The sequence below is a fragment of the Ciconia boyciana genome, chromosome 15 (genome assembly GCF_034638445.1).
Source record: "Ciconia boyciana chromosome 15, ASM3463844v1, whole genome shotgun sequence".
Lineage (NCBI taxonomy): Eukaryota > Metazoa > Chordata > Aves > Ciconiiformes > Ciconiidae > Ciconia > Ciconia boyciana.
Genome location: NC_132948.1, coordinates 12758945 through 12771068, shown reverse-complemented (window position 1 = coordinate 12771068; position 12124 = coordinate 12758945). Strand labels below are relative to the sequence as shown.

The following is a 12124-nucleotide window of genomic DNA, read 5'->3' as shown; positions in this document are numbered from 1 at the left end:
TGGTCTCTGTCATCCACCTCCTCGGTATGTGAATGAACGGTATTTACTAGGAGAAATATGAGCCATGGCAAATTAACCATCAGTGTGAGTTTCCAAACATAGCACACCACTGGAAAGAGCCAGTTTACAAAGCACATTAAAAACCATCTTATTCACATCTGCCACCTGTTTGCAATGGTTTCTTGTTTTTCTTTCGGAAAGAAAAAAAAGTCACCAGACATTAAAATAGCTTCATTCAGTTCCTCAGCAAGGTCAAATAAAGCAGAGCTCATTTAGCACAACCCCAAGCACCAGTCCTTAGTTCTGACCACAAAAACCATCAGTATCAGAGATTGCTTCTGCTCCTAGTAACCAGCATGGGAATTGGATTTGTTAATCTCGGGGCAGAATTTGCTACTCTGATATGAAAAGTTTAGAGAAGGGCTCGTAATGTTAAGACTACTATCTGACATTTTGAGATTTCTCCTACAGAGATTAACAGGATGGACGTTTTTTCCACACCCATTATCTGCTGTTTTAGCTTTAGAGAGCTAGATGATTCTTGAAGCATGAAAAAACTTCAGCACAAGCAAGAAACAGTGTTTCTGTCTTTCATGCTTGCATACGCAAGACGTTCTTCGCCATGGCCCTGGATGATAGACGGCAGCGAGTCTGTCATCCGATTACCTTCAGCGGGATTACTACAGATTTACACGAAACTGTATATGAGCAGGAGCAGAACTGGGCTCAAAACCTTTTTTTGTTTTGATTTTTTTTGGTAAAGAATCAAAACTGACTCCTCTTCGAAACTGTTATTTATGTAGTCTGAAAATAGAAGTCATCTGCCTGTACAGCACAAAAGCTCCAAGAGTTTTGGTTTTAGCTTTCCACCACAAAAGAAAAAAAAATTGCCCTTAAGAAGAAAATGGGCAGGCTTCAAATTACAGGTGTTCAAGTGGCCCGGTGCTAGAAGGAACATAAAAGAAAGTCTTTAAAACAAACTACTCTGGGAAAACATTGTTATTCTAGTGAAATGTAAGCAAAAAAGTTATAATAGGACAGCACAAAAAAGAAAACCAAGCAAGAGAGAACTGCATGCTTATTTTTAAAACAATTTTTGAATACCTGGGGTTTGACTCCACAGAGGAAAATCGCTAAGCTAGCATTCCCTGTATGACTAGTTTTTTAGATGCTGTTTTGGACAGATCTGCATCTAGAATTTTGTAGACGTGAGTCTGTAGTGCATTACTTCCTGCAAACAGCTCAAGTAGTTCGGATTAGTTATAGAAATCTAGGAGACGGTTCTTCTCCGGGGTCTTTGTGTTTCTCTAACATTGCAGCAGGGCCAGATCCTTCCTTCTCAAAAATGAGTGATAAAAATACATACAACCCAGTGGAACAGGAATGGGTCTCCAGGTTGTCCTGTTCCACAAAATTCAGAGAATGTACACAAAGACGACATAACTGTTTTATTTTGCTGTATCAGAGCCCCAGGAGCCGTAGCCTCTATGACAATGCATTAGAATACAGCGTTTTGCAGCAGCATCTTTAATCATATTGTGTTTGCTAAACTTTGACCTAAGTCAAGACCATATTAATTCTCTTCTTCTCTTTGAGAAGTTGAGATTATAGCTTATTATCTTAACAAGTTGCACTGATCCTCCTGTTTGAAAAACATAAGCTGCCATAAATTATTGCCTCTATTTCTGCATGTCAGTAAGAAATATTGCACATTAATGACATGGTTCCTTCACAGCCACCTGCTAAGCGCCCTTTTTTTGAGAGCAGGGTAAACAACAGTACAACTTGCTACTTGATTTAAAAATGCTATTTAGTAACAGCTGTGTGATTATCTCAGTGTGATCAATCTGGTCCTAAGCCAGGATTTTTTACCCTGAAGTTCACAAGTAAGTTCCCGTGATCACCACCTTCCCTGTAGCTGTATGTAAAGAAAGGGAGGCAACCCCTGACATGACAGCTGAGATGCTGCATCTTTCCTTCTGCTGTCATAAACAACGCACCGAAAAGTCACAGATTGGAAACGACTGAGAGAAAGTGTAAACTAATCTATGTACCCCAGTGCAGATCCAATAAAAACTTAAAGTCATACTAGCTTAAAAGGAAAGTGTAATGATTTACATGAACGGCCTGACAAAATTCCCTGGGGACCTGTATTGGTGAGAGGTATACAGCTCTGCATTTACTTTATCTTATCTGCTAATGATTTGTTTTATATGCTGCATCAATGAAAAGGTCTTTTAAGCATTGCCTGGTCTCCTGTTGTAAAATTGCCTTACAGGTTTCTAGGATTAGGATTCAGATTTTATCTGAAGAGGGATGTTATGTTTTCTTACTTGTTTCATTTTAGTGCAAGCTTTATCTTTATATGTGTCAGGAGAAAAGATGTAATTTCCTTTTATAAAAGAGATTAAAATTATGAAATTCTAATACCAGATATGATGAATGGAAGGAGAAGACAAAGAAAGACAAACATGTCACTACGGGAATCTATTTTACTACAACATAAAGTAAAACATCTAATGTAATCTTTAATCTCTCTCTAGTTAATGACTACATGTCCTCAATATTGCAGAATCAGGATTATGGCTCAAAATTTATTTACAGTCGATAATGACACGACGGTTGTAAAGGTATATCACTAAGGTAACAAATAAGCTGTTACAGCATGAGAGGTCTGAGATACTTACTTGGTATCCACAGGGTTGACATTATGAAAGAAATAGTGCATGTTATGGTAAAGCAGGCCAACGATGGTAATCCAAGCTGTGAAAAGAGAACAGGGGTTATTCCTCAGAGCAACAGTTGTAAGCAAGAGACACTTCTCTCCTAGACCTGAAACTCTGTGTTAATTAAGAGCCTTGACATCTGTAGACTTTCATACCTTTGCTTTAGCAGATTTCTGATTATTCTTTTATGTTAAAAAGTATAAACATCTTGCAGTATGGCACAGGAGACAGATACCAAAAGTAAAATAGAAGGATGCCTGCCTGCACAACTCTACTTCCAAAATAAGTTGTTAAAGTAATCAGTTGTCGATTATAAATCCCCCACAGAGCACTAGAACGGGTCGCATGGCATACCAGAGTCAACATCTCAATGGTAGCTACAGTAATCTCAAAGCTACTTCACCACCACCTACATTAACTGGCAGTTTATGAAACCCAAACATGGGCAACCGGTTTCCACTTTGGTCGTCTCTTTGCTGCCTGCACTCCAACTATTTATGGCTTCTCCAGCATCTGAGTGAAGGGACAGATGCGTATTTTCTAAGTGTCAGCCACACAGATGTCTTTCACTATCCCTTTTGCTGGTTCCAAGTATTTATGGTGTCAACTGTTTAAGGTGGAATAATAAGGTTTTAGGGTAGCTCATTTGGACAGTGTAGAAGTGCAGCTTGAAGGCTGAAATTACTCAGAACTGAGCTCTAGCTGGAAAAAGACCTAAACATTTAATGGGCTGGATCATTTCAGGATACCAAGCATGATAATGTTCTGAAGAAAAAAAAATCTGCATGGTGAGAGACTTTATAAGTGGGAAAGCAAAACAAGTTCTCTCACATGCTATTTTTGGCATTACAAGTTGGTTTGCAATTATAGTTATTCAAGTCTCAGAGCATTTGCAGTGAAGCCTCCAGCCAGAGCCCCCTGCCAGTGCAAAGAAACAAAGCTGTCACCACAAATCAGGTAGACAGTTCAGTAATTATTCGAGTATTTCTCACTGCAGGTTATCTGCAGCTACCTTGCACTTTATGAACAGGGACCGACCTTCCTTCAACAGACGTGACTGCAGAAAGGTCTCTGGGTGTGTAAATTCCGTGAGTTGCAATGTAGGGCACATAGGTCAGATTTTCAAAGATTTGAGGATGCAGGTAGATGTTTTTGTAAATAGGTTCCTTCAATCCCTGATTAAAACATAGATAATTAACTGCAAACATTGTTATTTTAGAGTCTTGACTAAAGCTTCAGATTTTTGCCATACCTTGCTTTTGACATTATTAAAATTTTAGCCTAGGTGTGGATTTCTGAGTTCTGTCTTTTCGCCTTGACTGTAGTTTACATCTTCATTCTGTTTCTGTAGCTGCTGTTGCTTAAACCAGTCATCTTATAGTTTAATTTTATACAACATTTTAAGAGCAATTTTGCATGAACGGGTAAGTAATACCTGATCTGACATCCTGGGATTTCTTAAAAATAACCAGTTGAGATGATTAAAAATAATTTATGAGATTATGGCTTCTCTGATGTAAAAAGATATCAAAATTAAATGGCTCCAGTCTCTGTGGCCCAGCTGTATTATTCAAGATTAATTCAAGTATTATGAAAATTCTACCACATTAATCATTCATTAGTATGACGGGACAACCGCTGCTTCTTTAGAGCCAGTATGATCAACAGTGATCAAATCAGTTACTTGGAAAAACAAAGCAAACCAAAACCTGTTTTCAAGGAAAATCATTTTTGGATACCCTGTTTACATGACTCTGCTCCTCCCTTTAAAATTTTTTCTTACCTTTTTCATGAAAAGCTTCACTGGGAATGGAAATATAACTCTGTCCTCGAGATGGAAATCGATAGTGGGACAAATTCAGAGTCTGAGGATGCATTTTGACCAAGGTGTAATCTGGTGGTAACCCAAACAAAAATATGACAGAATCAATAGCCTCTACAACCTACTTGACTATTTAACTAGACTTCCCTAATAGCTAGTGCAAGTCTTGAATTTAAAACCCCAGATGTTTGCAGAAAATATAGTACATTCCCCAAGTATAAAATTGCCTTTTATATCTGACTGCTTTCTGACGGAGAAGGTGGTACACGCACTGTTAATATACCATGGATCACTTCACCCATGCTCAAATACTGAGCTTACCAGGGCAAGCAAAACAGATTGATAACACACTCTTCCACTGACATTTGAAGGCATGATTTCAGACCTCCACCGCTCCACTTGAGAATGCCAGTGTCCAAGAGGGTACGTGCAGTGATTAATGGTACTGGCGACTGCTCAGGTTCTTTGCCCCCTCACCCAGGCCTCGACAAGGCAGAGCAGAATGCCAGAACAGATAAATCACCTTTGCTACCTGTAGCATCCAAAGACACAGACTAAATTAGGGTGCTAGGATGTTAAACAGCAGTAAAATAAAATTCTCCTAAAAGGTCAAAACTATTCTTATTTGCAATCTCTTGCAAAAACCTTGCAAAATTAAGGTTTTGTAGCGTCCAGACATCTGCAACTTCGAAGTGCTGCATAAGAGCTCTAGGCCCTTTAACTGCCTGTCAGTATAGTATAGCATTGCTACATTCGTTTTATAGAATTCATATTCTAAACCCCTCCCCAAATAACCTCAAGGAAGATCAAGCACTGTCTGAGACGATTACCTCTGGACTAACCGCAGAGTCATCTTTCTACAACTGAAACACTTTTGTATTCAAAAGAGAAAATGATCTGTTTTGATTTCCTCCTTCGCGTTGGCAAAGGAGGGGCTGCAAGCACAGAGCGTTTAGGACACCCAGACAGTCCAGAGAGAACATTTCTGCTAAATCCTACCTGCCACGGACGACGTGCCCTCAAGAGTTAAAGGTAGCGGGTTTTCGTCCAGATTGCGCGTCATATGAGCCATCACGTTGTCAATAGTTTGAATTAAATTTCCAAATATGTGAGTGGTCTGGGGGGAGAAGAAAGAGAAGGCTCCACAACAAAAGAAATTGCAGTTCATAGCACAAAATACCAAGGTGCCATGTTAAATTCCTGTGTGACTCATCATTCAACCATCCAAAGTCAAACGTGACTTTCTCCACAACCTTTTCCACATATAGTGGATAAAATGTTACACAAATTGATGCCACCCGGAGCCTGACCTTATAAAATACTATGTTTTATAGAATGTCTCCAAATGACACTCTGCTCCCACCAGCATTTGACAGTCAATTATACTCAGGATTCAGCAAAATGAGGCCAGGAACTGAGCAGATTATTTTCACAATATATAAAGACTGGTATCAGATCTTTATTGGAACATAAGCTGAGACACTACAGTTTGGCCTTTCTTTCATCTTTATTGAAATGGTCCCCAGTATAAACCTACTTTCAAAGTGTCTATATGTCCCCTGGAAAACAACCCTCCAGGTTGAAACTTCATCCATAAAATCTCAGAGTGAATGCACGTTTCAGTGAAAAAGAAATCTGTTTTCTTTGAAATCTATATATATCAGAGATGATCAAGGATTTTAGGCTAAGAACTTAAATCAATTAGACATCTTTTTGTCTTAAAAGCATTTTAGGCTTCAGTGAGACCTTAATTTACTGTAGCCTCTCCTTCTCTCAGTTTAAAAGCTCTCTGTTCTGAATTCTGTGCTCCCTTAGCATTCAAATAAAAGTCCCAGGGAATTCCTGGGGTCCTCTTGCAAGTATTTCTCTGCACTCTGAAAGGTAGACTAGAAGAGAAAGAACATTGATACAAGTTACTTTTCCCTGTATGAGGTTTAATCTCTCTCAGAACTTCCGTTCACTAAACAGGTAACCACTACAGCATATTCCACACGCCTTGAAAAACATCAATCTACAAAACAAATATAAACTTTTAAATATCAAAGTTCAGTGCTAAAAAAGGAGTGATTAAACACTTTAGTGACAATATCTTATTTTATATCTTATCTTTTCTTTTATATATATATCTTATCTTTTATCTTATATTATATATATATTATATATCTTATCTTATATATCTTATCTTTTATATCTTATCTTTATTTGTTTCATTCATCCTGAAATACGTGGAAATAGTGCCAGATAAAGTTCCCTTATTTTAACCCTCAGAAACACATTATAAAATAAAATGATGTAATGGTTTTGTCTGTGGATCTTTACTGCAAATACGAAAGTGACATATGAGAAAATAAAGAAGTCATACTGCCAAAAAGTCCTAGCAAGAAGAAGAAGAGAGGCCACCAGTTTCATTACTATCCCCGTGAAGTTATGCAACCCAAGTAAGCTACAAATCTAAGCCCATTTGTCTTACCTCTGGTCCATCAATCCAGCTGGGCAATAACAGAAAGTCTTCAATAGCTTTTAAAAATGCCTAAAAGATAAATAAAACTCTATTATTTGATTATTCATTAATCAGCTACATCTCCTGGTAAGGATCCAAGGCAGATCTCTGCTAGGATTTTCTTAGGTTCATTTTAAGATGACAAGCCCATTTTCATTCAAGTCACGGAGGCACATCTACCTGCCAGCACTCTCATCATGTTCTGCATGGTGACATTTTAAAGTAATAGTTTATTTATTAAAAGGAACACCACTGTGAAACTCCCACAGTGCAATCATTAGACTACAGCTGAGGTGACAACACTGCAACTAAGACTACAGTGAACTTACTCTCCCATTTTATCTAAACTCATATGACATCAATACCTCTTTTAGTCTTAGATGACTATAAATATCTGGGTCCCATCACTTGTACAGTTTATTGTCTGCTTAACTTTTGCACTTCAAGGTTGTTTCTGAGGTCAAGATCTGTCACGGTGGGCACTGTTCAAGTGCTCGGCGTAATACAGTGCCTGTTCTAAGGAGTTTTGCTGATGAAGACAAATAGAAGGAGGAGAAAAGGGAGCACAGAAAATTATACAGAAAATTAAAAGAAAAAAACCCCACATCTCCTGCTTAAGCTTCTCTGTTCAAATGTCTTAAAAGCATCAATTTTACAAGCTATAATACATAGGGCAGTACCGGAGGTTTGCTATATGAGCTTACTTTTGGGCAGCACAAACCTTGCAGCCCCTCTCAACCATTCAGTGTGGAATTCTACCTGGCATGCACAGGAGTTATCCTAAACCCAGGATGCAGCCCAAATTGCCCAGAGCATCCCGTGGGTATCTCTTTTCAGGTCACAGCATCACTCCCGAACTACTCCAAAAAGAATGTGTTAGACCTCCGGAAAGGGAGGGAAAGCAGGAGTGCTGGAGCTACGGAGCAGAGCAGCATTAGAACAGAAAACACAAGTCCGATTTCTCAGAAGCAATGCATTATAAGTGTGTGTCAGGAATCAGAAAGTTTATTGCATATCACTTAAATCAAATTTTCTTGTGCTGTGAGGCATATGACAATCAGGACAGAGATAACTTTAAAGAAAATAGCATGCACGCTCAGTGCCTGTCTTTCAGGGAATTAGCTGCAGACAATACCAAGCCTACCCATCAGTCAGACAAATGGCAGAGTCTGTATGTATGATCAGGACTCTCTTGTGTTTACTTCCCAAAATAGCTTTGCTAAAGATAATCACGTCCCACATTTCTGTCTGCAAATCGCTTTCATGGCACACAAAGCAGCATCAGATAGCATGAATCAGCAACCAAACAGCAACTGAAAGGATGTGGGAAACAGGTACGATATCTGACAGGATGATGTTCCATTTTCAATTTAGAGCCCACACAAAATTTGCAGCAAAACAAAGGAAACAATGTATTAGAGCTTTTTAGAAGGGTTTTTCCTACATATTAAACTGTGATCCATGAAATCCAAGCTTTACAGTTTGCAAATGCTAAGCTTTTAACACGAACTATCAATTGCTGCCCATGTAGTTTTCAGAAGCATTTATTTATATTGTTTGTCTGAGTAAATAATCCTTGTCACCCTGGTATTACCCACAGGCTTAAAGGAACAATCAGTAGGGAGGCCAGAGCTGATTACTGTAATAATAGCTTTCTAGCCTGCTGAAATCAGGGAATTAGATGCCCATCGTTTTACAGAAGGCTAACTTTATGTTAGCAGAACATGACCCTTTGTCCTCAGCTCAGACTGCAAAAAACACCTTTTTTTCCCCCCCCTTTGGGGATTAGCTTAAACAAAAATAAATTACTTAGTTAAGCTTTGGACCTGGTCTTTCCATGAACCGGTTTCAGTGGAGATTTGTGGTATGTCTACACAGGAGTCCTGGCTGTGATTGGAACCCAGTGCAAGACAGAGCTATTAACTCACGCGAGCTAAGGCCACCTCCATCACAAACAGGCCCTCTCCCACAGCTTTCCACCTCCAACGCAGAGCTGGCGGAGCAGGCTGTGTGCCTCTGCCATCGCAGAGTCCGGCAAGGATAACGCGGGACTTTGCAAGAGAGGCCGGAGGAGGGGCACAACTTGCCCTCTGCTTACTACAGGAGCAATCAATGCTAACAAGACACTGGGCAGACAGCAGTAGCCGATAACTTTTTAACCCTCTAGTGCAGGTGTGAATCTCAAAGACAGCAAGTTACAAGTTTATACGGGGGCAGTTACCCGGGACCAGAGTGATACAGCCCCAGCTAGAGTGCTCCCTGCATCCTAGTTCGTTTGCCATTAGCTCATGCGTGCCTCCATTTGGCTGCTGTCCCTACTGCGATTACGGTGTCTTCATGTCCTGCACCTGACAGATGACTGTCAAACCCTGCCGTGTTTTGGATCAGCTGGGACACGGAGAGAAATGCTGAATTTTATTCCAGAATTATATATTCTTCATTGGATACACTTGCAGCTGAAAAAAAAATTAACAAATTACTTGCTCCTCTTCTGTTTCCTGCTCAACTAAATAATTTTTTTTGATGTGTGGTCATGGTTCCAGGTATTTATAATTTATGCATTAAATTATACCCCCAAGAACTAATGAGATCTTTAAATTATTTTCTCTGGTTGAAGCTCACCTTCTGCTACTCCCTAAAATAGCTACTGCTTTTTTTTCCATACGTATTTTCTCCAGTCAGCAAAAACTTTGAAAGATGCATTCGGTATTCCAGCTTCTGCAGAAATTTCAGGGTCATCTGGCTCCACACACAGACGTGAAAGACACTTACCTCTGTCAGGCTTAGAGCAGTGTTTTCTGACAAGGATTTGTTGGGCAAGCTGAAGGACACGTTCTCCAGGTAGCCCAGCATGGTGTCGGGCGAGCGGAAGTTCCCTCTCTCCTCGGTCAGATTCGTTATGATGGGACGATAGGCGTTTGTGGAGAGCTACAGGAGAGACACACAACTCATCAGAAATTATTCCATACGGCAGTCTTCCTTTATTGTTTTAGCCCAAAAGGGAGTTTGAGGCATAGCAGACTCCTGTGGTTACACACAGGATAAGCAGAATAAACAGGCACAGCTTCATTTTTTCATTAGCAATTCAGGTCCTACGTGCCATGGTTTCCTGAAAGCCGCTGTGAAAAAGAAGAAAACTAATAGAACCTTGACGCTGCAGATCGCAAGAAAGTGAAAATAGACTGCAACAGCTACTTGCATGTCGGCCTATTACAGCTAATTTCATGTATTCTGCATATGAAAAATTAATTTTATGTAAGCCTTTTTCATTAAGCATTTACTAAACAGATAAAAACTAGTTTTGTTAATGCGGTGGGAAATATTTTCTAATTTTAAAGAAATAAGAGGAAAAATTAGCAAATTGTTTTCAAATGTCCTATACCTTCAAAGTTCATTGAAATATTTCAGAAGCTTCTACATTTTTTCCTTTTTTTAATATAGAAAATATTTTTATTTAACAATGAATTTCCTTTATCTGTCCTACATTGAGAGTTCTATAGTACTCCCATCTTCCCATAGTGGCTAAAAATTCTCCCTATGCATATCTGAAAGTGTTTATAATTGGGGTACTAGGTGCCACTAATGAAAATTGTGAAGTGAGGAGGGTCGGTAACTCTGTAATATATACACATTCTGACATTACAGAAAAGAGTTACGAGGACTGTCCTACCACAGGTTTTGTAGTGGTTGTCATCACAGACCATGGAAGCGTTGAAGAAAGCAAAACTTGCACACCTGGGGAAAAATACATGCATGAATGAGAGTGTTAACAAATCTGATATTCCCACTGCAGGTTGACTCAGTTCTAACAAAGTAACATATTTGCTGTTCTATGCATTTTACTTATTTGCGGTGCTATAGCTACACAGGCTTGCTTAAAGCATTTCATCTACTGATTCTGTCATCAATTTTATTTCGTCACCTTTATAGAGATGAGCCTTGCAATTTAGTCTGAGTTTTAAACACTTAAAATTAAACTTTTGTTTGCAAACAGGAAATTTCAAGTGTTACATCTCAATAAAAGAAAGGACAACTGTACAATTAAAACATAGGCATCCATCTTCCTTCTCTAACTCTTCCCCCAACATTTATGTGAAGTCTTTAGGGGGGAAAAAAAATCCTCTGTGTTATCAAAAATAAATAATAATCTGTAGGCATTTCTGAAAATTTCATATATGACCTTGCTGTATTTCTGTATATGTGATAAACTGGGACTGGGAACATCCAGACACTGGAAAAAATGAGACTTGAGTCTCAGCTATGATCTCCAAATGCTAATGTTTACTTATATCTTGAGTCTAAATTGCTTGAGTGTCAAATAAAATCACACCCATGAAGGCAATTTCAGAAAGACTTTTCCACATTTAAAAAAATCTGTAAGAAATATTCAAAGCCAATGGAAATACTTTTGTTGCTTGCAGCAAAACTAAGCAAACCCTCAAATAAAAGAACATTGGTAGAAATGGTGGCATACTAAAGCTTTGGGGGCATGCTAGTTTTGCATGAAACAAACAGCAGGGGTCAAGGAGTCAAAAGACAAGCTTCATTAGTAGTTTGAGCATATTATAGAGAATGTCTATTAGGTGTTTTGTAAGTTGATTTCAAGCAACAGTTGCTATTAATCGGAGAGACCTTACTAATAAATGTCACCCACTAGCACTATATCCACTGAAAATTACCATACGAGCATGTCATAAATGATTTGTCGAGACAGAAAAAATAAACTTGATTTTGGATGGTTTCCAGTTGCTCCATTTCAAAAATATCGATTCCTTTCTGTGCAAAGGGATTTATTGGTCATTTGTGATAAAGAAAAAAAATTTTTTTCTAATCTACGTCTTACCAAGAATTTATATTTGTCAGGAGTGTGGTATTTCAGCACAATCAAACAGTAGTTGCACATATAGGACACATTTTTCTCACGGATCCAAAAGGAACATGATTATTCATTCTATTAAAAACCAGACTGCCCTATTAAGTTTCTTATGTCAAACCACATTAGCCCAGCTTCAACCCTGCTTTAAGTCCTCCAAAGTCAATAAATAGATACCAAGAATAACTTTTGTTTACTATGTT

General features: G+C 38.7%; 1 protein-coding gene across 2 annotated transcripts in view; it reads right to left on the bottom strand.

Moving 5' to 3' along the window:
• Positions 1 to 12124, bottom strand: part of ADGRD1 (adhesion G protein-coupled receptor D1) — a 155958-nt gene that overhangs the window by 124525 nt on the left and 19309 nt on the right. For both annotated transcript variants that reach the window (XM_072880258.1, XM_072880259.1), the window contains 6 exons: positions 10719 to 10783; positions 9821 to 9976; positions 7019 to 7078; positions 5548 to 5665; positions 4510 to 4620; positions 2688 to 2763 (listed from right to left, as the gene is read on the bottom strand). In XM_072880258.1, coding sequence (XP_072736359.1) covers positions 2688 to 2763; positions 4510 to 4620; positions 5548 to 5665; positions 7019 to 7078; positions 9821 to 9976; positions 10719 to 10783 — 586 coding nt within the window. The remainder of the gene's footprint in view (positions 1 to 2687; positions 2764 to 4509; positions 4621 to 5547; positions 5666 to 7018; positions 7079 to 9820; positions 9977 to 10718; positions 10784 to 12124) is intronic.